This window comes from Brassica rapa, chromosome A08, assembly GCF_000309985.2.
Source record: "Brassica rapa cultivar Chiifu-401-42 chromosome A08, CAAS_Brap_v3.01, whole genome shotgun sequence".
In the NCBI taxonomy this organism is placed as follows: domain Eukaryota; kingdom Viridiplantae; phylum Streptophyta; class Magnoliopsida; order Brassicales; family Brassicaceae; genus Brassica; species Brassica rapa.
In genome coordinates, this window is record NC_024802.2 from 7,034,501 (window position 1) to 7,060,678 (window position 26,178).

Sequence of the window (26,178 nt, forward strand, 5' to 3'; positions counted from 1 at the left end):
TAAATCACTCGCCACTGTGACCAGGAGACGCCGAACCAAAATAGAGGAGATGCTACCACTGCAGGGAAGCAAACACTGATCTTACCGAGTCTAGACGACCCCCAGAGCCATAGACGACCACCGGGAAAAGAATATAAGAAAGTGAAGGGCTCAAGGAAGTCAACAGATTCAACCGGTTTCACCCGTTCGGAGCATATGAGTGGATAGGCCGAAACCGCACCCCCAATGACCAGCTCGCCTCCACCACCACCAGAGAAAGCCCTAACTCTAGCTCCGCTGCCGTCCTCAAAGCGAGAAAGACACCAAGGTGGGAAAACCGGTGGTTCAGATCCGAGTCAACCTTCAAAGCGAGATCACACCGTATCGTTGGAAAACCTCTACCACCACGCCTGAAGAACCGAAGCAGCTTAACACCGATATAGATCAACAGAGCCAAAAACGGGAAGCTTGGAGGATCACGACCTGGATCTGCCCCCACAAAGCCTAGCCACAAAGCTAAGAACCGCTATAGCCTCCGGAAACCATTGCACAACCTTTGATGTCTCATGACTCAATACTCAAACCTGAAAAGCATTGAAAATGGATTTGTAAATGAAGTTTAGAGAAAAATTAGCAAAAGTAAAATAAAAAGAGGGCTCCTCGCAGGAACCTGAGGTGAAACCGGCGCCGAAGAGGCAAGGAGAGTTGGTGTTGATGCCTTCAAGAATTGGAGTTGTTAGTTTGGACCAAAATCTTTCTAAATTAAACTGGAAAACATTGGATCGGTCCGGTATTCGGTAGTTTGGTTTTAATTTTTTTTCACCGAAACTAACCAAAAGTTTTTAGTTTTGATTATATTTCGGTTAAAAATTCGGTACGTGATACCACTCAAATTATCCTAAGGAGTGTTACTCTCATCAAAAGAGGTTCAGATGTAGTATTTAGGGATCGAATCCACAAGGAGCTAGGGAACAATTAAATCTAGTGTTTATTAATTATAAAGGTTGTAAATGTTTAAATGAAATAGCAATAGTAATAAGCGAGTAAATAATAAATGTAACTTGGTTGGAAATGATATTAGATGCAGGGCCACTATTCAGGTGTTGGAGATTATAATACCTATAGATGCCTAACTGTTGCATGCATGATATATTAGAGCTCATTCGCTTAACTCAGTGATCAGCTGTCGCATGTACCACTGGTTAACAGACTAGATCTCGTGTCTCACCGGTTAGTATGCAGACAACAAGAGAGTGTCGATCGATAGTCTATTAAGACGTCGACCGATACACCTTTGCCAACATCGATCGATTGTCAGTTGAGGACATCGATCGACGGGTTCTAGCCAGGCCTATGCGCGAGTATGAAAATGCTCTACTAAGATTCTAAATTGGCGGTTAGCCCTCTCTAGCAATCCTAATATGATAGATAGATGTCAGGATGGGATAACAAGGGTGCTTGAATATGCAATCCTATGATCAAGTTCTAGTTAGCTAGGCTAAAACAAGCAATGAATACAAATCTATCATGAATATCACAACAAGGCAGATCTATAGTTTGGGGCTAATCCCACAAACCTATCTGAACCCTAGATCTAACAGTTGAACTACTCAGACATAGCAAAGCAATTCATATCAATAGAAAAATAGAAACTCATAGAATAGATGAAAAAGAAATAGAAACAAGGAGTTCCAATCACAAGTGATCTTCTCTCCCAAATGAAACTTGTAACAAAACTAGGTCTAGAAAAAGCTCTGTTTTTTTTGCCGTCAAAAACTTAGGCAATATATATTATACTAGGTTAAAAACTCGTCAGAGCATTTTGGTAATTTGGCTTGGCCTTGGTTTTTAAGTCTGCTGAATCCAAAATGTCGCGTCTGGTGTCTCGACATCGATCGATGGTACTTGTGTACATCGATCGATATTAAGCTTCATCTGTCGAGGTATTTCCTGATATCGATCGTCAACACTGATGCGCATCGATCGATTATTCTTCCTCTCGTGACCTCTAAGTGGTCATCTCACGACCTCTAAGTGGTCATCTCGGGTGAAATGTCCTTTAAGCTCCAAAATGCTCCAAAATCATAGCTTTACTCCGAAATGCACCTGAACCTGAAAACATACCTAGAAGAATAGAAAACATAGATATATATATAGTAAAATACTTATATACCATCGATAAAAATGGGTCAAATCCAAGGTATATCAGTACGACTTGGGTAATTTCACGTAATTTTACCGAAATTAATAGATTACCGAACTGAACTAAACAGAAAACCAAAAAAATTCATAAATCTGTCGAATCGAAAGGAGCTTCTAACCAAAATTTGGGTTTGGCGGGATTGGTTCGGTTCAACATCCCATGCCTAACTTAAATGGTAATATAGTTAATACTAAATGTTTTTATCAAAATTAATACTAAATGCTTTAATAATATAAATAATTAATACTAAATGTTTTGAAGTTAGTGAATTTAAATATTGTAAAATTGTCATAAGATGCAAATTTTACTAAACTCATTAATTTTTATTACTTATAATTTTGATATGATATATAGTTACATAAAAAAATTCCAAATTAGTTAACTTTTAAAGTCGTCTAATAATCAAATACAAATCTAATAAGTACTACAAATATATAATAAGTAGCTATAAATACATGTGATAGTTAAAAACAATTAATTACATGATAAACATGTAAACTATAGCATTATGTTGTTTAAAAAAATCATATAAACATTTTGAAAGATGGTTGATGTACATATATTTTCCACTAATGATATAAAATAAAATTTCTACATATATAAATGTGAAAAAAACATCCGCGCAACCGCGCGGATCAAAATCTAGTTAAGAATTAAACTAGAAAACTTTAGTAGCAATGTAACAAACTAGGTGTTTTGCCCGTGATGCGGGCTTAAACATTTTCATAAATTTTTGAAAAGTTCTTTGTACAATATATTTATTATACTAAAATAAATCTTAAAATAACTCAATATTCTATTTTTGATTATGTAATTTATGTTTTTTTAAAACTTTTTACTAAAATACTTTTTTAGATAACAATACAATATATATATATATATAGAAATTATCTTTTTAAAATTATATTTTAAGATTTTGGATAATTCAATATTCTATTTTTAACTATATAATTAAGAATTTTATTTGATTAATATTTAGTTATATAATTATGTTTTTAACTTTTCACTAAAAGAATTTTTCAGATAACAATACAATATATATAGAAATTATCTCTTTTTAAAATTATATTTTCATATTTTGGATAATTCTTATTATTATTAATTTTAATCAATTATCTAATCAAATAAATTAAAATTTTGCTTTTATTTTTTAATTTATTTATACATTTTATTCATGAAGGATATAAACGATATTAACCACTCTAACTGTTAACGCGAGAGATGTCGATTCCAAAAATCTATTTCGCATAGATAACATAAATTTTATTTGATTATTTAAAAATAAGGTCGTAGTGGAAGAAAAGGTTTATTCGGATGCAAAAATTCAGCAGTGCGGTCAAGATTTATAAAATTGATCACTTTGTCGCATGCATCTTTAATAAAAAAAAATATGAAAAAAACTCCACCAAATCTCTACTATTACAAATTTAAAAAAAATGGAATGTTAAATGGAAGGCATGAAACATTAGGCGTAGGGCGCTCATTTATAGAGTCCGTAACTTTTAGAAAAGAACCTTTAAAATATACATCTTCGGTTTTGCGAAGAATTTTACTTTAATAAGTTAATACATATTAAAAATAATATAAATACATTTATTTTCTTATTAATTATATATCAATAATACTTTAATAAATAAAATTTATAATTAATATTAATTTTATAATAAATATAAATATAATTAAAATTATAAAATGATACTTTCTGTATAATAATAAAAAAAATATTTAAATGATGCTATAGTGAAAAAGATGGGTATTTTTTACGTTTTCAATTTAAAATAAAATAATAAAATAAATATATTTATATAAATATATTAAAAATATTAATATTATAAAACTGTTTTGATTTGCTATTGATTTTTTAAAAATAAATTATTATATCAGTATTTCATGATTATTTGGGATCTTTTAACTTAATAATTATATTAAGCTTGTTCATTGGATAGTTTTGTTTTGTTTTTTTTTTGAAAATTGGTCATTGGATAGTTTTAAAAAAAAGTTTAGTCATTGGAACTTGTGAGTGACACCCCCAATAATCTATACAAGTTGGTGAAATAAAATTATATTTAATTTTTTTAGGTTGTCAATTTCCCTAACCTAATAATATGTTAATGCCTAGTAAACGTACTGTCCACCTAACTTTGTTTGGTGTGTATCGGTAAAGAAAAAGTGACACGGGAAACCGATAAACCAAGTTTCCCAAGAGAAAAGTACAAAGGCCAAATCAGACAGAGCCGATCTAACCGGTAATAAAATTCGCCCTTTTTCCAGACCCGTTTAAAGTGACGTTTCGTTCCGTTTCGGTCAATATATAAGCAGCTTCTGCACTCAACATCCTCTTTTTTTCCCTTCTTGCCTTTTTCCAAGTCTCCTATAAATCTCCCATCTTCTCCAATTTCACGGTGAGGCTTCGTGGAGAATAATCAAACTTACTCGCCCCTCTGACGACTTTTTCAGTTTATTATTCCCCGCCGGAGGTCCGATTCCTTTGTCCCTCACAAACAAACTCACTTTGTTTTTCTTTTAATCTGCTTGTGTTCTTTGTTTTTTTTTTTTTCATTTCGATTCCGTTATGTAGATTTAGATCTTGATGTTTAATACTTTCTAGAGCAAGGACGACTGATCTTGAAAATGTGTCTGTTATTGGATCTTGATCTATATTTTTTTTTTCATTTTACGATTTGGATAGAGCAGCAAGAAGAACAGCTTCTCTCATAAGAACAAAGTCTTAAGTTGGAGATTTGAGAATATTTGTTTCATTTGACTATATTTGTTTTATTTTTGTTTGATACTTATTGAAAATATTTTGTTTGTTTACGGATTGAGATTTGAGAATGTATACTGGACAAGTTAATTTCGCGTGTCTCAACGACACTAGATGTCTTGTTTTTTTTTTCCGTTAAAACAGCGTTTACATAAGATTCGAGTCAAATAATGATATATTTACAGTATCTTTATACTAATCTCGTTATTATTTTTTGGTCTTGAATCTTGATTTAGATCTTGGTCAATTTATATTAAAGACTCATTGAATCGATTTAAACCGAGATGGAGCCACTTGGACTAAGAGCTGTTGGTTCACACTGCTCTCTATCGGAGATGGACGATCTTGATCTGACTCGAGCGTTGGACAAACCGAGGTTGAAGATCGAACGGAAGAGATCTTTTGATGAGAGGTCAATGAGTGAACTATCGGCTGGTTACGGTAGACACGACGGTTTGCACGATTCTCCAAGAGGCAGGTCGGTGCTCGACACCCCTCTCTCTTCTGCTAGAAACTGCTTTGAGCCTCATCCGATGATGGCTGAGGCCTGGGAGGCCCTAAGGAGGTCAATGGTATTCTTCCGTGGTCATCCTGTTGGTACTCTCGCAGCTGTCGACAATACGACCGACGAGGTCTTAAACTACGACCAGGTAACAATCACGCTTTGTTTGTCTGGCTCATAGCTCTATATCAGGTTCCAACTTATGTATTGTTGAATGTTATATGTTCTGTTTCTGCTAGGTGTTTGTGCGTGATTTTGTGCCGAGTGCACTGGCGTTTCTGATGAACGGAGAATCGGACATAGTGAAACACTTCTTGCTCAAGACACTTCAGCTTCAAGACTCTGAGAAGCGTGTGGACCGGTTCAAGTTAGGGAAAGGTGTTATGCCTGCAAGCTTCAAGGTGCGTCACGATCCTGTCCGAGAAATGGACCACCTCGTTGCAGATTTTGGTGAAACCGCCATCGGAAGAGTGGCCCCTGTTGACTCAGGGTTCTGGTGGATTATTCTTCTCCGTGCTTACACCAAGTCTACAGGAGATTTGACTCTCTCGGAGACACCCGAGTGTCAAAAGGGAATTAAACTGATCCTCTCTTTGTGCTTAGCTGAAGGGTTCGACACGTTCCCTACGCTTCTTTGTGCGGATGGATGTTCCATGATTGATCGAAGAATGGTAAATTAATGGACATCCTTGATTAAGCTTGTACACACATTATTATATATATAAATATACTAATGTTTTATTTTTCTTTGTAAATATAAGGGTGTTTATGGGTATCCAATTGAGATCCAAGCGTTGTTCTACATGGCTCTGAGATGTGCCTTGTCGATGCTAAAGCCTGACGGAGATGGCAGAGAGTGCATTGAGCAGATCACTAAGCGACTTCACGCTTTAAGCTTCCATATGCGCAATTACTTCTGGCTTGATTACCAGCAGCTCAATGACATTTACAGGTATGTACTGTTTTTCTTTAGATAATATATAAACTAGAAAACAAAAAAAAAAAAATACTTACATATTTTATTTTTTATTTGAAGGTACAAGACTGAGGAATACTCACACACCGCGGTGAACAAGTTCAATGTAATGCCGGACTCCATACCAGATTGGGTTTTTGACTTCATGCCTCTCCGGGGAGGCTACTTTGTGGGCAATGTAGGACCTGCCCATATGGACTTCCGGTGGTTTGCACTCGGAAACTGCGTCTCCATACTCTCGTCCTTGGCAACTCCTGATCAGTCCATGGCCATTATGGACCTTCTTGAGCACAGGTGGGCTGAGCTTGTAGGCGAGATGCCGCTCAAGATTTGTTATCCTTGCCTCGAGGGCCACGAGTGGCGCATCATCACTGGCTGTGACCCCAAGAACACTCGGTGGAGCTACCACAACGGAGGTTCTTGGCCAGGTCTGTTTTCGTTCCCTTTAAACTGATTGCATTAAAAGTTGAAAAGCTGGATGGTCTGAATAATTTAATGTTACTGACAATGCATATCAAACAATCGATTTAATTCCGACTTTTTATTTTGTCTGTTGCAACGTGCAGTTTTGCTGTGGCAGCTAACAGCAGCGTGCATCAAAACTGGAAGACCGCAGATCGCAAGACGTGCGGTTGACCTCATAGAATCGCGTCTTCACAGAGACTGTTGGCCAGAGTATTACGACGGCAAGCTCGGGAGGTACGTGGGAAAGCAGGCTAGGAAGTATCAGACCTGGTCAATAGCTGGTTACTTAGTGGCTAAAATGTTGCTAGAAGATCCTTCACACATCGGTATGATATCTCTCGAAGAAGACAAACTCATGAAACCAGTTATCAAGCGATCTGCGTCTTGGCCGCAACTTTGAATAACCGATCTCGGTTTTCGATCTCTTCTGTATTTCCTACGGTATTATTTTTGGTTCACTTTTTTGGTTGTTGTATAATAATGTCATTGAAAACTTCTGCCGGAGAAGGGTCAAAAACTTTATCGATTACTTATTTCTTGCTTTGCGAGTTAGAAGAGAAAGTTGGGAAAAGCTCATTTGCCGTTTTTTTTATCGATGTTACAATTAGGACTAATCATAATATCTCGACCCGAAATCTAAACCGGTCGAGATTCAGAAAATCATAAGTTGAACTATCAATACAATACTAAAAGGAGAATATAAGCCATGGGGAGGGTGTCCACATGAGATTAAAAAATCAGCCAATCAGAGGACTCTTTTTCGACATGTCAGCAAGGCTCTGGTAATGTTGGGCTTGCGTTTTTTTAGCCCAAATGTTGAATCTGAATGGCCACTCAGACATTAATTAATCTAAGATCAAACGAAAGGGCATGTGTTTGAATCGGAGAGAGAGAGGAGTACGGTTCGAGTTCTTGGATTTGTTGAGGATTGTGTCTGTGGTAACTTTTTTTCCGAGGAGGTTTATTATCGTCGGCATCTTGATCTTCGCCGGAGATACCTTAGATGTTATCACTTCCAGATCTGCTCTCATGATCCTCTTCACGGCTTCTTTTGTTCGTCGCTTCCCTTCGAAATTATTATCGTTATTGTTGTTCCTCATGGACGCTTCTCCACGGTTCGTTCCTCCTCCTCCTCTCTCTGGTTGCTCCTGTTTGTCTGAATGAAAATAAATAAATTAGGTTTTTTTATTGTTCTATATTTATTCTAGATCGTGAACTGCTCAATCACATGAAAACAAAGAGGATGAGGGAGAAGAAACCCAGAAAAAATAATGGAGGAGAGAGAAGGAGAACGAAAGCTGATTTTCTTTTCCTAATTTTTCTATCTTCTTGGCTCTTCGTTCTCAGTCTCTCTTCCATTTCCGTTTGCTCTTCCTCTTCTTTGTTTCCGATATGAGTTATTCAATGACCTCAACTGAGTTTTCCTTTTCTGTGTCCCTAGGTTTTCCTAGACGACCACCGTCTCTTGAAAGTCCAGCTGGTAACACCTCTGAGCGACTTCAATTGATACAGTTACCGCTGTAAATCATTGCACTGAATCGGAGCTCTCGCTACTTAGTCTTCAATTCTATATCAACGTGTGTGGTGTGGAGCCCGGCGGAGCTGCTTCAAAACGGCTGAAGCTTTGGAAGCATGCACAGATCTGGTTTCTTCCTCTTCACGATTTTGCTAGAGGACGGTGAGGACGAAGTGGTGGTTTTTAGATCTGTTTCGAGCGGAAGCGGTGGAGGTCGTGATGAGGGCGAGTCAAGATTGGCCAGTGGAGATTGCTTGCCCCGGCGAGATCCACAGCTCCAGCAAGGTCCACAGAGAAATCAGAAACAGAACTAAAGCTGATACAAAAAAACATTCGTTATGACAACAGTGATGATAATGAAGTTATGGGATCCACATTCGTCTTTTACTCGAGCATCCTCTTTGAGAAACGCCAAATGAAAGACTGTGAAAGGTATGTCTTGGCTTTGTCATCTAGGCATTTAGTGTTAGTTTATTTTGTGATAACGAGATTTTTTGTTAGGATCATCTATACAATGTACACACATGTTGGTGACTAAGTTTGCAACATCTTAGAAACAATGAAATAGCCGGTGAGGAGATTCGTTTCTGAAAATTTGATTCTCACTTGATGTATGTTCCCTATGATTATAGATAAATAAGCGACATTAATGAGCTCTCAAGTATCTTATAGATTTCCAGTGGAAAAAGGTTCAAGAACCAAAAGAGTTCACACTTGAGCTGTTCTTTGAGGCTTATTGCACTGAAGAACAATGAGATTGCCGGTTTGGAGGTTCGTTATTAGGATATGTTTTTAAAGAAAATGTTACTCTCTTTCTAGATGGATTTCCAATGATTATACTAAATATAAGCAAGATGAATGAGCTCGCAAGTATCTCAAAGATATCAAATTGAATAGGTTTAAAGAACCAAAAAGATTCACGTTTGATCTTTTCTTTGATTAGAACCCTTACTACCATAACACTGTCTTCACCAAGACATCTCACATGATTGATAAAGATAAGCTTATCCTCAAGATGGCCATTGGGTATGATCTTTTCCTCTTACGATGTATTTATTGTTTTTATTTCTTGAGGCCAAGTGTTATTGATCCATGCCTATTGTATCTTATATGATATATATAAAAAACCGATTGACTACTTATAAAACAGGTCCAGGAGTAACAAGAGAAGCTGGAGTATGATGAAAGGAAGCCAAAAGGAGAGGAGAGATTCATCACGAGTGTGTTGTATATATACCCTATGTGTCTCAGTTTTTTCACCAGACCAATAGTGTAAGAATTTATTGTCACTCGTGATGATGGCCAATAGATAAAAGAAAATAATGACCTCTCCAACAAGAGGTCGTATTTTTTTTTTCACTCGTGATATAAATATAAAGTTTTGGCCTTTTGGTGCGGTAGTTTGCTTAAGAGTAGTTTGGTTTTCGTCTAATTTTTCATTTATAACAGGTTCTCATAAATCTGTTTGGAGGACAATAGCATTTCGTAGGTTTGGCCAATTTCAACTAAACTTTTTCTCTATAATAAAATGATTCAGTTTGGAATGAAAACCTTTTAGTTATCTGCTTATCTAAATCACGTTACCCATTTTTCTACTTAATAATCTTGCAAGAGAATTATTTTTGGTCAAACTAATGAAAAAGATATTTATATCAAACCAAGATTGCATACTATATAAATTAAGTTAGACTGGTAAATTTGATTATGCAAAAAAATTAGTTACAAAACCTACATAATCAAGAATAAAAAATATTTAGATCAAAATATTGATTACTTCAAACTCATACTATCAACTCGAAATTATTTAATAAATACACAGCAAACTATGAATTCTAACATTTTAAATTTATTAGGCAGAAAACAATTAACAAAATAGTTTTAAATTTGTATACTAACTTATTTTTATAATCAATTACAATATATATATATATATATATAAACGTAATTATTCGTGTTTGTGTGTAATTAACTAAAAAATAAAAAATAATAATTACAATTATAAAATAAAGAAGATAAAAATTGGTTTCTTTAAATATTTGATTATAAGAAACGTTGATTTTAATCTAATTGGAGATCAAATTATTTTATTTTCTTCAATTTAAAATAATTTTACAAATGTTTTGTAAAATTAAAATATACTTTAATATAAAATAATTTTGTGTAAACTCTTCCGCTCGTAGGGCGGACCAATCCCTAGTGTATATAGAAGTATTTAAACGGGTAACTAATGTTTACTTGAACCCGATTGGATAATACCCAATATATGAAGTTATTAGATCATCTCCGATGTATACCTCTAATTTTCCTCTAAAATAGAGATGAAATTGCTTCAGTGTATGTCTCTATAATAGAGTTTCTCCACTTTAGAGCAAAATATAGAAGAATGTTACTTTTTGCATCTATATTTAGAGGTCAAAATATCAAATTTCTATATTTTCCTCGATAAATATAAATTTTTTATTATAGAGACATACATTGGAGCAATTTTACTTCTATAATAGAGTTTTTTTTCTATTTTAGAAGAAAATATAAAGATGAAAATAGAGGTGGATTAGAAATGGTAGAACTTATCCAAAATTAAATAAAATGTTGCTAAAAACAGTATTTCCATATCTAAGTTAACCAAGTTTCTCTCTCTAGAAATTCCTCCCTAGAGCTTCAGTTTCTCTTTCGTGGTTTGTTCGACCAGAAAGAGCTTTAGACCTTAAATCTCTCAGTTTCGTCAGCTAATCCCTTCATCAACTTCTATTTCTCTTACTCTTTTACCTCAATGTCTCTTAAGCTTTCCATTATATCTTTAGAAATGGACAGAGCAATGTTAGCATTATCTTCTCAAAGACGATGACAACGTTCATTTCAATTTTCTAGATCTCCCTCAGTATTACGCCTCTGAAAAGAGTGCATGCAGCCTCATCGGTCGACTTCTAAGCCCATAATTTCAAAGGATGTCAAATCTGATCCTCGATCAATCTACAGAGTAAATGGCAAAAGTGTAATCAAGTTCGCGGATTGGCCTTAACTAAAAAAAAATTCCAGTTTGTGTTCATACATGAACACGATCTTCAGGAAATTCTTGATAAAGGCATGCAGACTTATGACGACTGGGGTCTCGCCATTGAACAATGGATTGAGAAGCCTCCTCCTGGATACTTCCAATTCGTGTCAATCTGGGTTAGGATCAGTAACATCCCACTCAATCACTACACCAAAAGAGCTATTTCCGATATGGGGGATCTCATCGGCCATGTAGAAGAGGTGGTCTTCGATCCAGATAAACCACAAAGACAAGATTATGTCAGAGTCAAAATCTGCTTTAATGTCTCCAGACCATTAAAGAAATCGAGTCTTGAATCTACCGGGTGGTGATCAAACTATTATCTATTATTATTGCAAAAAAATCCAGAAGCGTTGCTCCCATTGTTAAAGATTAACGCATGCAAAGGAGCGATGTCCTTTGCTGGAACATGCACAAGGTTCAAATGATCGTTCATCTAGTTGCATGTCTATCTCTCAGCTTCCTCAAACACATCAGGTTCTTTTTGAGAATGATCCTCTATTCGGGATTTTGAAGGAAGATCAAGTTGGAATCAATCTGTTATCTGATCGTCCCTGTATTGCTTTTGAGGTTCTTGAAGAAATGCGTAACTATCTCCTTGCTTCAAGCGCTGAAGACATACAAGTTTGCGGACAAAGAGTAATCTCTTCAGTTAAAGAAGCAGAGAAGAATCCCATCACTCAAAGAGCAGGTACCTATCTTGGTCTACCTGAGTGTTTTAGGTACCTGCTTCTTTAGGTTTCCGTCCTTCGTATGCTTGGAGGAGCATTCTCTTTGGCAGAGAGCTATTGTTAAAAGGCCTTAGAAATATGGTAGAAGATGATAGGTCTCTATAAGTCTGGTCTTCTCCTTGGTTAGTAGAAGGAGATATGATGCGCATTCCACTTATGAAGAACATTCCGGTTGATTTGAAACTCAAAGTTAGTTCTCATATATGGAATCAAAATTTGCTAGTTGACTTCTTTTCCATGTAGGATAAAGAGATCATTCTCAAGATCAAGCCAATAATCTCTTCACCTGACCTTTACATTTGGAACCATACTAGTTATGGGGAATACTCAGTTAAATCATGCTGATATATATGTTTTGCTTTAGGGTAAAATGATAAGTTTAGGGGAGTTGATAAACCTTGGTTTTTACCGGTTAACCATGGTATAAGTCCATTTTAGAGCATATTATCTATATTTGGAGTTGTTTAGGGTCTTTTCAGGGATTAAGGGAAACTTCTAGCATTTTCCCAATTGCTTACAACTTACAACTTCATAAGAGCATATTAATATCAACTCCAAATATCCGATGAGATTTATCAGCTTAAAAAGATTGCATTTAAACATACAATTGTGTATCGCTTACAACTTCATTTACTGCCTAGCATAATCTGAATCTAAAATCTATTGTGTGAAATAGTGAGTTTTTGTGGATATGATCTTCAAGTACTACGATTATACTCTTATTTCAGAGAGTTTGTTTTCTGTAATGTGAGCATATCATATATCAATTTCTTGAAATCAGTTTCTCTTTTAGAACACACGATCTTCTCTTGTCGAAACCACCACCAAAGATCTAATAACTATCAAGGAATAGGAAAACACCAAATCACCTTAAAAACACCACTCTGGAACTACATCCTGCCGCCTCCGATACAAGATCTATCTCCAACCAGCACTAATTGCAACATTGATGTAGCTTAGAAATCAGATCTTAAAGCAGCTGGCCTCGCTTGGATCTTTATTGACACATCCACTAGAAATATCACTTGAGGATCCATATCAAGACTTCGTCTCTTTGCCTTGCATGATGGAAGCCCTTGAAATTCGGAGAGCCCTTCTACATTCTACATGCTGCATCTCTTAACTTCAAAATCATATAGGTTATTTCAGGTTCTTAAATGCTTATTGAAGCTATTATATTGAATCTCTTTGGACATTGTTTCACTCATCTATTTTACATTTGATTCATATTGTTTTTATTTCATTTCTTGAAGTTTAATAGACTTGTGCATTTATTGGCTAAAACATGCTTTACACTAAATTTTTTTTTGGAACTGATTTTTAGAGTTTATTTGCTAAATAACAAAAAATAAAAAGAAAACTAGATTTGTAGAGAGAAGATCAGAGAGATAGCATAAGAGATGAAATGTTTTTGGGTATTTAGTGAATTTGTATTTTTTCACGGTAAAAAGACCTAATTTTTTTTTCTATTTAATGCAGGCATGAGTTGGTCAAAAACAAAAAAAATATATTAGGTTATTTCAGATTCTCAGATGCTTATTAAAACTATTATATTGAATCGACTGACTATAATTATATGGAGTTTCCTTGGAGATTGTTTCATTCATCTACTTTACATTTGAGGGTGTATCCACGCGCCATGATTGCGAGTGGTCGACAATGAATATTAACCATATCCACTAAAAATTGAAAGGAGAATAAAATTAAAGAGTGACGTAAAAGCCAGGATTGTTTCAGTGTGATTCACCCCAACGTGGTATTTTACGTATCGACCGTAGATCTTAGGAAAGTCAACAAAGTATGGTTATCTAACGATGAGGTCTATGTAAAATATGGAAAGGCAGATATGTTTCGAGAACAACAACTTTTAGTGAAAGACAAACGGAGAACAATCTGGTCTGCTGCTAAAGAAATTTTACACACAAAAATTAAAATAAATAAAACAGAAATGCGAAAAAGAGGAGACCTTTGTGGCTTTGTCTAATTGCCTCCACTGACTCCTGAAAAAAAGAAAAAAAAAACGCGATAAAAGCAGAGAAATTCAGTTCACCGACTAAGGAAGTCTCCGTTGAAAATCCGATGCAATCCACTGACGGAGACGGCGGTGAAGGAGGGAGTGGAGAGGGGAACCGAGGTGGGTTATCTAGGATCCGTTCAGCTCCCGCGACTTGGATTGAAACCCTACTCGTGGATGATGAGGAAGACGATTTGAAACCTAACCTCTGTTTGACTGAGCTTCTTACCGGAAGCTCGGCTCGTGACTCATTTGAGTTCCCGAGCTCCGCTGAGCAGGGATTGTACAATCACCAAGGTGGTGGCTTTCACCGTCAAAATAGCACTCCGGCGGATTTTCTCAGTGGCTCTGGAGCTGGGACTGATGGGTATTTCTCAAATTTTGGGATTCCGGCGAATTACGACTACTTGCCGCCGAACGTTGACATTTCTCCGGCGAGTAAACGGTCGAGGGAAATTGAAGCTCAGTTCTCTTCTCAGATGGTAAGCTTGTAGAGGAATAGTTTGTTCCCTTTTTTTCGTTTTCTTATTGTTGTCAATTTTTATAAAATTTATGGTCAAAATGCTTAGTCACTCATAGATTAATGAGGTTTTTGAAATGTTGAGTCATGGAGCCACAAGAAAGTTGTAAAAAGCAGTCTTGTCTAATTTTGACAACTTGCATTTGTTTGAAACAAAACTCAGCAAGTTGCATAGTTTTTTTTATTGCCCCTTCTTTCTTTTGAGTGAATGGTTACGTAAAGCTTCTATTTAGTAGATGGCAAACAAAAAATATCAGGCCAGATTAGTCACTACAATAAGTCCAGTGCTTTCAAATCTGAAGATCATCTAATACTTGTGAGATGAGAAATGTTCATATGGATAATTATCTCTTCCCTTTTGTTCCGTGAATTAGAAAGAAGAGCAAATGAGTGGTGGTGTATCAGGAATGATGGATATCAACATGGATAAGCTACTTGAGGACTCGGTTCCTTGTAGGGTTCGTGCTAAACGCGGTTGTGCAACTCATCCTCGTAGCATTGCTGAACGGGTATTTGCTTTAAAGTTTCACGCTTTGCAGTCATCACTTGTGCTGCTGCTTATGTATCTATCTTTCTTGTTTTCTTGTTATGAATTGTCTCTAATACATTTTGCTAGGTGAGGAGAACGCGAATAAGTGATCGGATCAGGAGGCTGCAAGAACTTGTTCCTAACATGGATAAGGTAGTTTTCTATTGCAGCGCATATTAATTTCCAAAATTTGGTAATAATCACGAAATGGGGCCAAGAATGCTTAGAGCTTATGGTAAGAAGTAGCGCTCTTACTAAGCTTAGCTGTAAAGGAAAATGGATGTTAAATGTTGGATGATTTTGTGAAGGCACTAATGGAATTTCAAAATTACGGTCTAGCCCAAAACTATGGTTGTACACCCTCTTATTGGAGGATTCTTTGTATGATACTTGATTAGTTGCCTCGTAACACATTATGAAAAAAACAAACGTTTGAGAAATACTTTCTGAAACGCTGAGAACGATGAAACTCTGATATATTGCAGATATTCAGATTTTATGATCTTTTTTGCTTCTTTTTTTTTTGCAGCAAACCAACACTGCAGACATGTTAGAAGAAGCTGTGGAGTATGTGAAAGCTCTTCAAAGCAAGATCCAGGTTTATTTTCATATATATCATATATCCACATAAATTTAGCAATATGGAAATGAGGGAAATGTTTCAAGAAAAAACTACGGAGAGAGAACAATGGTTACTAACACAATTTTGTTTTTGAAAAAAAAAATTAGGACTTGTATATTTTGTTTCAATCATTTTGTTAATTTTTTTATGGATTCAGGAGTTGACAGAGCAGCAGAGGAGGTGCATATGCAAACCTAAGGAAGAACAATAAGGTTTCCTATAGGATTGATATATATATATATATATATATATATATATATATATATAAGTATTTTTTTTTTGAATCTACTTGTGCTGATGATCGGTTCGAAAATTCGAAACATGATCCTATACGGAACTAGAAAAAATAGATTATTTGATGTATGTTCTGAGCTGTAAAAGTTTTGTACAATAAGAAGAAAAGCAATATAAAGATGTACGCATGTTCTTCGTATAAGTGGGGGAGGTAAAATTAGTTTTAGTGTTTTATCATTCTATGGTTTATGGTCAAGGTAGGAGAAGCCTGTACAATTTGGTTTCTTCTGAGAACTGGCAAAAAGACCATTGAAAGAAAATGTCTGAACGAATAAAGACCACTGGCCACCATCCCTAAAATTGTCACACTAGTAGTAGACATGGGCATTAGGCAATTGGCATTTTTTTTGTAAAAATAACATATATTGTAAAGATTTTAACATCTAATAGTCAACGATCAACGATATACCAGAATTTTAAAATTTTGTGAACTACTAATTCAACAAAAAGATATAAATGTTTGCAAGTGAACAAATATGTTCTTTTATTTAATTAGTGGAGAGAAATTAAAGTTGAGGATATGAAGTTTATTCACACTTATTACTTTACTTTGCCCTTTATCTACATAATAAGTTACATAAAAGACAAGAGGCCAAGAATGTCATGGACTTTAGGATGAAGTTAATTATTTAGAGCGTAGAATGTGATAGACTATCAAGTTTTCAGCAAAAGTTGACTTTTTGTTTTAAAGTACTATAATCCCCTATATATTAATAGAGGAACATTTGAAAAGTTATAACCTGAAGTTTGTATTAATTAAAAAATAGCTCCGTTTAGGCGTCAAGCAATTAGAATGTTAATTAGGGTGACGTGTCAGCTGGAGAATCAATTGAGAAATTGGTGAGTCCATAATTAAATGCTAGAGAATGTTACTATACCTATCAATAGAAATATAATTTGGCTCATGTATAATAAATACGAGAATACACTAAAAACTATCAATGTATAATAAACAAACGATCATACACTGAATTATAAACCAAGCATTTCATCCCTAATAAAAAAAGATCATACATTCAAGTTCATACTGTCAGTGCCCCAGTCTCCTTTCGAAAGTAATCCGTATGCTTCTTAAGCTTTTTTAACTCAGAACACTTTGAAAACAAGATGCCATGAACAAAAATTAGTTAACCATAGAACTGTCGAGACATAACAATGTTGATTGTTAAGTATGAAGTTATATGTTGACTTAAGAAGCTTTCGTCTCTGTAACCAATTGAAGCTATGTCAATAATGTTCTGTAAATTATGGAGTTTTGAAAAAGTTAAAGATGGTGACCGGTTTATAATTTTAATTAGAACCGATCAGTATTGAAATAAGACATTCAGTACGTATAAAAATTAAATTGTCGCAAACCAGGATTTTGACTTGATTTATGGAAAATTATATTGAATATGCTTAAAACTTTTGTCCCAATGAAAGATTAAAAAATATATGGGAATCACTTAAGGAAAACTAAATATGTAATAATAATGGTATGATTTATCGTACAAAGTAGTTATATTTTCCTTTAATTAGTAGAGAAGATATTTTTACTCGATAGAGGGTTCGAAAAATTGTATCACGTCAAGTCCATAAGTCAAATGGAAAAACGTGCTCACCAAGGTTAAACATTCTAAAATTTTGAAGGAATTAAGGTAATGTTTAATAAGTGCACATATTAGATTTTTTGTTAATCATCAACACATCTCCTATATATTAATTGAGAAACATTTGAAAATATATAACCCCAATTTTGTAATAATTAAAAAAAACTTCTTGCTTATGTGTCAATCAATTAAGTAGTTAATTAGTTCTACGTGTCAGCCTCAAATTAAAATTGAAAAACATGTTAGTCCAATTCGATTTTTATATCTCACTAGAAACATTTAATACCAACTATATGATATTAACTAAAGCAAGGGAATAACCATTATTATATCGAAAAAAAAAGAGAAAAATATCGAAGATAGATAGGATTGACACGTAGACGTAAACTTCTAATAACCATTATTAACTTTTAAATTGCTAAATCATGATATAAAACTGAGCTGACATATTTTTATTGTAACCAAATAGTAGGCATGAGATTCTTCGGCCTAAACGTTAGGTTTTTATGCGATAAATAATTTTTTGACCTAAAATATTTTTAAAAATGAGATCAGTTCATTAGTAAACAAATTATGTAATTAACAAAAAAAGTTTTAAAAAATTGTTTAAGAGCCAAATATATTAATTCGATCAATATTATAAATTTTGTTTCCATACAATATTTCTTAAATAATTTTCATATATATTTACCTTGCGCAAGGCGCAGGTCTTATCCTAGTGATATGTATATTCGAAACATTTACAGAGTCTAAGCAAAGGTGATGGAGGTTTTGAATTTATAAACTTTATCGAGAAGAAAGAGGAACAAGTATTTCTCAGCGTTTGCTTTCTTCAATGTATAACGAGGAAACTAATTAAACTCACAAGCTTTATTTCAAACTAGTCAGTGACTCAGTGGACGACGAGAATGTTGTTAGAGATCAATCTACCTTTTACAAAAGCTGCATGTTTCTCTGAAATAATTGTTGGTAACACCTTTTTCAGCTTCCGCGCCATCTGTTTGGAGATAATTTTATAGGCCACATTGCAGAGGCTGATGTGTCTACACTTACACATCTTCTTTGTCGTCAGTGTCTTGGGAATCAAGCATATGTTGGTGTTATTCATACCTTCCTCAAGCACTCCTGTTTCGATTTTTTTTTGCATCATTTTAGTTAGGTCCTCACCGCTTGTCTCCCAAAATTGTTGGAAAAAGTGACCACTCATGCCATCCGGACCTGGACATTTATATGGATTGATGCCGAATACTGCCTTCTTGACTTTTTCCATCGTTACTGGTGCCATTAATTTTACATTCTACTCCGGTGAGAGGCTTGTGGACAACTCATTCCACATCTCGAACTCCACACCTACATTCTCCGAAGAGAATAACTTCTTGAAGTAGCTTTCTGCCACACAACCCAAATCTCGGTCTGCTAACCATTCTTTTCCATCCTCATCGAAAAGGCTCTTGATCCTACGTTGCACTATTCTATTCTTTCTATTGGCATGAAAGAATTTGGTATTCTTATCACCATACCTTAACCAAGTTAATCTACTCTTCTCCATGCAGAAATTTTCTTCATTAAGATACTCTTCATTGAGCTCTCTTTTCAGATTATCAAGTTCCTCGTGTTTGTATTGTTCATGTTTGGATGCCTCATCGGTTTGGAAGTTTAGTTCTTGGATCTTTATCATTGGTTGGCTTGTAATATATCTACTGCGCACGAGTTCTGGCCTCTCGACCTATCTGGATCCGAATGCTTACTTATTAATTTCCTTGTTTGTTTGATTCATTTTACGTCTTTTATTTACTAAGTCATATTCAAATATGAAGTTCATAAACAAACGAACAGATGGCACATCAGAATAAAAATGTGTTAACTTTGTATTACTTAGAAACATGAGATCCGATACACAACTTCTTAACCATTTCATAGACAATAACTAGTTCGTCCCTAGCATCATCTAGCCACACGTTACACAGCCTCTCACTGACCGAGCCTTCACAGCTCCTTGGCTTGACCATAACCATCCTTAGTTCCTGAAACCATAACCAGATAAGCATTAATCATAACCGAGAATATAATGGATTGATTCTACAATGCTTGGCTTGGTACCTAGAACTTAGATATCTACTTCGCACGAGTTCTTCCACATGACAGCCAACACACCATTTTTTCCATTAGCATCTACTGAGCCAAGGTCGTGGTAGCCCAACCTCTCCACAACATATTCCATATACCTTCTTCTATTTTTGGTCTCACTGAGGAATATTATCTCAGGGAAATACTGACCATGTATTCCCTGTAGATGTCGAACTGTAGGGGTATTTCCCAACCCCCTGACAGTTCCAACTCTATATCCTCATATTAATCTCGAAGGGTTGGTATTACCCATCAACCCTTATTTAAAAATTGAACCACTTGCCAATGCTATCCTACGGACATAATGAACTGGGATTGTAGTTGCTACTGTAGCAGAATGCTTCGAGACTCTTGCTGCTACTATAGCAGAATGATCATGTGTTTCTGTTCCTGTGATTGTCCCTCCTATTCTAAGGAAAACTGAGGGAGATGCATCCGACTTCTCTTGGGAGCTTAATCTTGCCTTCTTTGAACTCCGCTCATCACTTGAGCTTAATCATCTCCTCTTAGATACTAGGAACCCTACAATGCTTCCCCTTTTGGAGTTGATTGCATCTGCCCTCCTAACCTCTCAAAGACTGTGGGTGGGCTTCTGCTTCCTTTACTCGATTTAGCCTCAAGTTTTTCTTCATGCGAGCCACGACTGAGCCTTGATCTCAAATCTCCACCCAATCATCTAAGAGAGCTTCTTCCTCCACTATCCTTTGCATCCTGCATATCCTCTTGACTCCCAAGACTGTTGAAAACTGATACTGTTTCCATGATTGTCTATGATCTTCCTTTACCCGCCTTTACATTCTTCTCAAAACCACTCCCATCTCTCTCCAGAACTTCTAGGAGTCGCAGTGGATTCCTCCGTACTATGGGATAGCCTCGAGCCTCCATGTTCTCCTTTCTGCTTCCAAACCAATTGAGGGGTTGAGGCTACACGCTTTCCTTTCCTCTTGTCTTCTTTACTCAAATCCTGGGAGATGTTCCTTCCTCCTCTTTGATTTACACCTGATGGAATCTTCCTGGCTACTGCTCCTGAAACCGCTTTCTTATGCAGAGCCTCTTTCGCTTTATGTTCTTTCTCCATAAGCTTTGTTTTCAAATTTAGCTCCTTACTCATTTCTTTTTTTTCCCGCACCTCGTCATGAGAAGATTGGATCTGGAGCGGGCATTTGGATTGGTCATGAGTGAGCCTCTTACATAGAAAGCGGATTCTTATCAGCTTCTCATACTCCAACTCTGTGAGGATGGTTGCTCCTGACCTGAATCTTGATATCCTTCGAAACTGAAGGGGTTCCTCGGTACTGATATGCACGAACGCCATAATGTACTCCGATGAGTTTGAATGCTTGGCATGAAGTTCCACTAGCTCCACCTTACCCAGCGGTCCCAACAGAGACTCCACCACCTCATTCTTAAGCATGTGGATTGGTAAGCCTCTCAGCCTAATCCAAAATGGGATCCTTTGAACAAAATCCGGTGCAGGGTTTGGACTCCACTGATTCATTGATACCATCCATCCGTTCACGAACCATGGCCCTTTCGTTAAAACATGCTGAAGGTCACTTTCCGAGCTGAAACTAAACTGAACTATGTCCTCACCCACTCCTCTTCCTCGCACTCTCTCTCTTCCATACCTCATATTGGAGGCAAAGCTTTCACTAGGCCTCCAACTTTGTGAACTTGAGGGTTTAGACACCTGACGATAACATTTAGCAGATTTTCTCGATGAGATCCTCTATTTCCAGATCTGGAATGTCTACCATCTTCCCTTCCTCCAGTAGTTTCATCTCCTTTAGTTCGTCCATTAAAGTCAGCCTCCTTTCTCTTGCGAATACGACTCATTGTTCTTCCTCTTAGCTCTGTCGCTTCTACAACTCTTTACACCCAAAAAGAAGTCACAAAGACTTAATGAAAACGCTGAAAGAAACTAGAAAACTCTTTGCCTGATTTTCTGAAACGCTACTAGATCTCATCTTTTTTTTTCTCATTTGAAGCATCGGGGAATTCTTGCCTGGCTTCTTCGAATTGAAGAAAATGGATTGGGAGAAGCTAACCTCGGAGATTTAGATCTGAATCGGAACCTTTGCTTCAAAACCCTAGTCGTTGCTGTCACCATCTCTGATAAAACAATCGTTAACAATTTCGGTTGATCTTATATCTATAAAGTGAATTCCCGGTTTATATTATTTTTGGTCACTACCGACAAAAACAAACAATTTTGGTTAGTGCAAATGGAAAAAAAAAGAAAAGAAAGAAAAAAGAAAAGAAAAGGATTTGCTTTGTTTGTACGAGCTATCTCAATTCTCAATTCTCAATTCTCAAGTGCCAATCAACCACAACAGCTTATTTTTCCCCCCCCTCCCATCACAAATTATCTCTGCCAAAACGCCATTGATACGATTCGATTCGACTTCTCAGCTCATCATTTCTTTTTCTGGGAAGCGAAACTTCTGGGTATCAATCAATTAGAATTTCGTTAATGGAGAAAGGGATCCTTTTGTTGGTGTTGGTGATTCTGTTTGGGAATTTAATGTTCACTGCCGTCGACGGCGTATCCGTTAGGGCTCCGATTTGTGCTATGAGGTCTGTTAAAGATTACGCCTTAGGGTTTCGAGAGCAGTCCTGTCCATTTTATGGTGATGAATTAGCCGACCGTCCTCATTTCGTTGTCGTCACTGAGGTAATAACATCCGCATGAAATTTTCTATCTTTCTTTGTTAATGTCTGAATGTTTTGCCTTACTGGTGGTGAAGGGTGACGAGCGTTGGTTGCAAACAGCTTTGGATATGATTCATAAGAACAAGTGTGACTATGTGGCTTTGCTCTTCTATGCTTCATGGTGTCCTTTCTCAAGGTCTTTTACTCCGAGTTTTGATCTCATCTCTTCTCTCTACTCATCAATTCCTCACTTTGCAATTAAGGAATCGTCCGTTAAGCCAAGGTTGGTTAATAAAGTCACAATCTTTTAAGCTGGTTTTAGATTGTAATTGCTTTGTTTGTGGTTGGTGCAGTACTCTCTCTAAGTATGGAGTTCATGGGTTTCCTACTCTCTTACTTATGAATTCAACTATGCGGGCACGATACCGAGGGACCAGAATGCTTGATTCTCTTGTTGCTTTCTACAGAGATGTTACTGGTAAGATGTTACATGTTCCACTATCTATCAGAAGTTGCAGAATAGTCAAATGGTAAACATTGTTGCGATTGTGATCCTGCTGTTAGCTGTTTATCTAGTCTTTTCTTTTTTAATTAGCTCAGTTAGTGAACTAACAAGGAAATTGCTAGGCATTGAAACGCTGGATAAGACTTCTCTCGAGAAGAGCTTATTGGTTCCTCATCTCGGGAACGAAAACAACACTGAGCCAGAGAACTGCCCTTTCACATGGGCCAGATCGCCTGAGAATATGCTTCGACAAGAAACCTATCTAACTCTTGCTACTGTATTCGTACTGTTGAGATTGCTCTATTTCGTTTTCCCTGCACTGGTTGTGTTTGCCAAGTTTACTTGGCCACGGATTGCTCAAAACATGAGATTAGAAAGCCTGCAAGAACATACCGTCGGATTTCTGAGCCGACTGTGCATGTATCTTAAAGAGCCTTGCAAGAGGAGCAATCTGCAGGGAGGAGCCATGAACGCTAGAGCATGGGCCTCCAAGTCTTTAGCAACTGTCTCCATTGGGGAGTCCAGCTCATCAAACAGCAGAGCAAGCTCGGCTTCTCAATGACTTGAAACTTCTAAGAGATAGCAAATGTAACCAGCTAAAATGTTTGGGTGTATCACGCATATGTTACAGCTTTTCAAGATAAAGTTGTCTCTTCCATGTATAATCAGCTGCTCCTGGAGAGGGGTTAATTCATAGCAAATTATTTTGTAGCAAAAAATCAGTCATGACAATATTCTATTAGCCAGCTCGTGATTTTCTGTCAATATTGAATCCTAAATTGTGCTTTTAACTTCCTCAAGCAGTTTCACATAGAATGATCAAAGGAATATTACAAATACATAAGCCAAAGACTTGAAACAATCTATTTGGTTAGTCTCCAAGCCTTGTTTTTCCACCAATCAGTCAAGCTCTACAACAGAGACATCATTCTTCAGGATCTGCAATTTAACCAAGTTTATAATCAAATCTGCGTAACATGATCAACATCCACAAAGAAGATGTAGCAAAAGTTCTTTTTTCCATTACCTGTGAAATATAATCTTTAACTCTCTCGCTAACTTGCGCATCTAAAGCTCTCTCAGCAAGATCGTAGAACAGAGTATTACCCTCTGGGCCACTCACTTTCTCCTTGTGCAAGAACCTGTCCAAATGAAGAAGCATTTTAGGAGGAATTACCAAAGACCAAAATATCTTCATCTAATTCTCTAACAGATATCACCTTTGTTGCACTAACGTCTCAAGGGCCTGCTTGTTGCTCCCAAACACAGGATTATGCTCATCACTTTCGTGCAGTCCCATTCTCCTCAAATGGTGCCAAAGGGTTTCTATGGAACATACTACCATTTTACTTAGGAACAAATGCAAAAGACAAGGACAAATCAGACATACCTTCAGGTATTTTTCCTCCTGCAAGCTGCACAACAGCAAGAACCGCAAACGTAAAGCCAGTCATAGGACTCGTTGTTTCTTCAACCACATGTTTCCTAAACACTTCAATCGGCAATTGACTAACGAGCACATACGATTTCGAGTCAGCATTACCTGGAGGAACCAACATGTTAGCTAAATCAAAAAGTCGCTACTTTTTTATCAACCAGTGTCGTCTCACTTTGTGACTGAGGAAGCCTTGTTTGAGCATTAGAACAAGTCCTAGAGCGTTGAAGCTCTTTCAAATCATAACCGAACACACTTGAGAGCTTGGTCTTAGCTTCGTTGATCACGGAGGCGGCCAGGTTACGCTGACGATAGTTCTTGGTAACAATCTGAGTCAAATCTTCTCTTTTAATAGAGCATCCTGAGTTTTGATGGGACTTGAAGAGTAGGAATCTAATCACCTCCGAAACAAGCTTATCCGTTTCCTGATTTTTTCAAATTCCTTTCAAACAACAATCTCCGATATATAATAATAATAAATAGGAAGAAAGTGAAACAGTACCTCCTTCGATATACCAAATTGAGAAAGAGCATCTGCTTCATCAGCCATTCTGCAATTGGGTTTCACAAGATTAGGCTTAAATTGAACTTATTCAGAGAGGAATTCCTATGTTTCGAGAACAACTAGATTATTATAATTGAGAGATTTATTCACCTGAAGAAACTGGGAGATGTAGAATCGGAGACGATTATGCTTCGAAAACCCTAATTTATTGTGAATCTATTGGCGGGAGAAAAAGGTACAAGGCCAAAATGATTCAGCAAGAGGGTTTAAGAGAAGGTATGGGAAGCCCACAAATCTGACGGTGGAGATTTCATTGTTACTGCCAATCAGCCCTCCGTTTCAGATTACTCGTCGTTTTAGATTTCGACACACAGATTAAAAAAATATTTAATTTTGTATATTTACTAGATAAAAACATTATTTTCAATACACCTAACCACATTTCAACCAATTGAAAAATAAATTATAATAATAAAACAACATTTATTTTGAAACAAAAATTTTACAATACAACAACGGTAAGTAATCTGAAAGGGAGAGAGTAGTAACTTTAGTTTTCATAAAGCCTGCCTTCGATTTTAAGTTCTTTTAAAAAAAAAAATCCAATTTGAGAATTGGTTAATATCCAAGAAACTTCAATTCCAATCCAATTCTAGATTTTCAGATGATTTTTCTTAATGTGGATAAAAATTGTTGATATTTCTAGGTTTTTTGGATAACATATAAGGCAAATCAAAATAATTTGAAATGTTTCAAATACAAAAGATATTAGAATAATTCTTTTTTTTTGATAATTTAACTTTTTTTTAACTCTGAGAAATCGTATTATTTGGACCAACCAAACCACCATCACAAATGACATTATGAGGTTGATTGTTTTGAAATGGTTTTTGATTTTCTAAAAACTATTTTTTATCCAATCAAAATTTTAGAAAAGTAGATTCCCTAAATTTTAGGAAAACTGTTTTTTTCATAGTTTTACTTCCCAACACATAAAATCTAAAATCCATGTTTTAGTGGTTTTTCCCTACGGCAAGAATGATTTTTTTTATTCTTTTTATTTTCCCAAACATTATTAGCTTCTTTTTTTAAACCTATTTACAAAACGTTATTGGAATTTTTTAAGTAAATTAATTTTATAATGTTTTAAATAGTATTTTGTATTTATAAATTTAATTTAATTTGTTACTAACAT

General features: G+C 36.0%; 4 protein-coding genes across 6 annotated transcripts; 3 read left to right on the plus strand and 1 right to left on the minus strand.

Annotated features, from left to right (window-relative positions):
- The first annotated feature begins 3,321 nt into the window (after positions 1-3,321).
- On the plus strand, positions 3,322-7,465 carry LOC103833584 (alkaline/neutral invertase CINV1). Its single transcript, XM_009109666.3, has 6 exons — positions 3,322-4,659; positions 5,183-5,596; positions 5,688-6,119; positions 6,210-6,400; positions 6,485-6,852; positions 6,991-7,465. The coding sequence occupies exons 2-6, from the start codon at positions 5,231-5,233 to the stop codon at positions 7,287-7,289; spliced, it is 1,656 nt and encodes a 551-aa protein (XP_009107914.2). The 5' UTR covers positions 3,322-4,659; positions 5,183-5,230; the 3' UTR covers positions 7,290-7,465.
- A 6,159-nt stretch (positions 7,466-13,624) lies between these two features.
- On the plus strand, positions 13,625-16,309 carry LOC103833586 (transcription factor bHLH80). Of its 2 annotated transcripts, XM_033276474.1 has the most exons (5): positions 13,776-14,687; positions 15,100-15,234; positions 15,342-15,407; positions 15,784-15,852; positions 16,034-16,309. In XM_033276474.1, the coding sequence occupies exons 1-5, from the start codon at positions 14,271-14,273 to the stop codon at positions 16,085-16,087; spliced, it is 741 nt and encodes a 246-aa protein (XP_033132365.1). In that variant the 5' UTR covers positions 13,776-14,270; the 3' UTR covers positions 16,088-16,309. The 2 variants fall into 2 exon arrangements, 1 of the variants encoding a protein (XP_033132365.1); XR_004449920.1 differs by lacking the exon at positions 16,034-16,309 and having other exon boundaries at positions 13,625-14,687; positions 15,342-15,562; positions 15,628-15,817.
- A 5,803-nt stretch (positions 16,310-22,112) lies between these two features.
- On the plus strand, positions 22,113-23,808 carry LOC103833590 (5'-adenylylsulfate reductase-like 4). Its single transcript, XM_009109672.3, has 4 exons — positions 22,113-22,560; positions 22,634-22,821; positions 22,892-23,016; positions 23,166-23,808. The coding sequence occupies exons 1-4, from the start codon at positions 22,360-22,362 to the stop codon at positions 23,603-23,605; spliced, it is 954 nt and encodes a 317-aa protein (XP_009107920.1). The 5' UTR covers positions 22,113-22,359; the 3' UTR covers positions 23,606-23,808.
- Positions 23,763-25,271, minus strand: LOC103833588 (non-structural maintenance of chromosomes element 3 homolog). Of its 2 annotated transcripts, none has more exons than XM_033276476.1 (7): positions 25,134-25,271; positions 24,981-25,029; positions 24,654-24,903; positions 24,434-24,586; positions 24,264-24,381; positions 24,071-24,185; positions 23,763-23,982 (listed from the first exon to the last, which is right to left on the minus strand). In XM_033276476.1, the coding sequence occupies exons 2-7, from the start codon at positions 25,026-25,028 to the stop codon at positions 23,944-23,946; spliced, it is 723 nt and encodes a 240-aa protein (XP_033132367.1). In that variant the 5' UTR covers position 25,029; positions 25,134-25,271; the 3' UTR covers positions 23,763-23,943. The 2 variants fall into 2 exon arrangements, with proteins under 2 accessions (XP_033132367.1, XP_009107918.1); XM_009109670.3 differs by having other exon boundaries at positions 24,264-24,369; positions 25,134-25,266.
- Positions 25,272-26,178: the final 907 nt, after the last annotated feature.

Bases quoted from the DNA above. Each gene is read 5' to 3' on its own strand.
- LOC103833588 (XM_033276476.1), bottom strand. From the start codon at position 25,028: ATGGCTGATGAAGCAGATGCTCTTTCTCAATTTGGTATATCGAAGGAG. The intron at 24,904-24,980 runs GTACTGTTTCAC...TGAAAAAATCAG, and splicing joins AATTTGGTATATCGAAGGAG to GAAACGGATAAGCTTGTTTC. The intron at 24,382-24,433 runs GTATGTCTGATT...GTAAAATGGTAG, and splicing joins AGGAGGAAAAATACCTGAAG to TATGTTCCATAGAAACCCTT.
- LOC103833586 (XM_033276474.1), top strand. From the start codon at position 14,271: ATGCAATCCACTGACGGAGACGGCGGTGAAGGAGGGAGTGGAGAGGGG. The intron at 15,235-15,341 runs GTATTTGCTTTA...ACATTTTGCTAG, and splicing joins CTCGTAGCATTGCTGAACGG to GTGAGGAGAACGCGAATAAG. The intron at 15,408-15,783 runs GTAGTTTTCTAT...TTTTTTTTGCAG, and splicing joins TTGTTCCTAACATGGATAAG to CAAACCAACACTGCAGACAT.
- LOC103833584 (XM_009109666.3), top strand. From the start codon at position 5,231: ATGGAGCCACTTGGACTAAGAGCTGTTGGTTCACACTGCTCTCTATCG. The intron at 5,597-5,687 runs GTAACAATCACG...TGTTTCTGCTAG, and splicing joins AGGTCTTAAACTACGACCAG to GTGTTTGTGCGTGATTTTGT. The intron at 6,120-6,209 runs GTAAATTAATGG...TGTAAATATAAG, and splicing joins CCATGATTGATCGAAGAATG to GGTGTTTATGGGTATCCAAT.
- LOC103833590 (XM_009109672.3), top strand. From the start codon at position 22,360: ATGGAGAAAGGGATCCTTTTGTTGGTGTTGGTGATTCTGTTTGGGAAT. The intron at 22,561-22,633 runs GTAATAACATCC...CTGGTGGTGAAG, and splicing joins ATTTCGTTGTCGTCACTGAG to GGTGACGAGCGTTGGTTGCA. The intron at 23,017-23,165 runs GTAAGATGTTAC...GGAAATTGCTAG, and splicing joins TTTCTACAGAGATGTTACTG to GCATTGAAACGCTGGATAAG.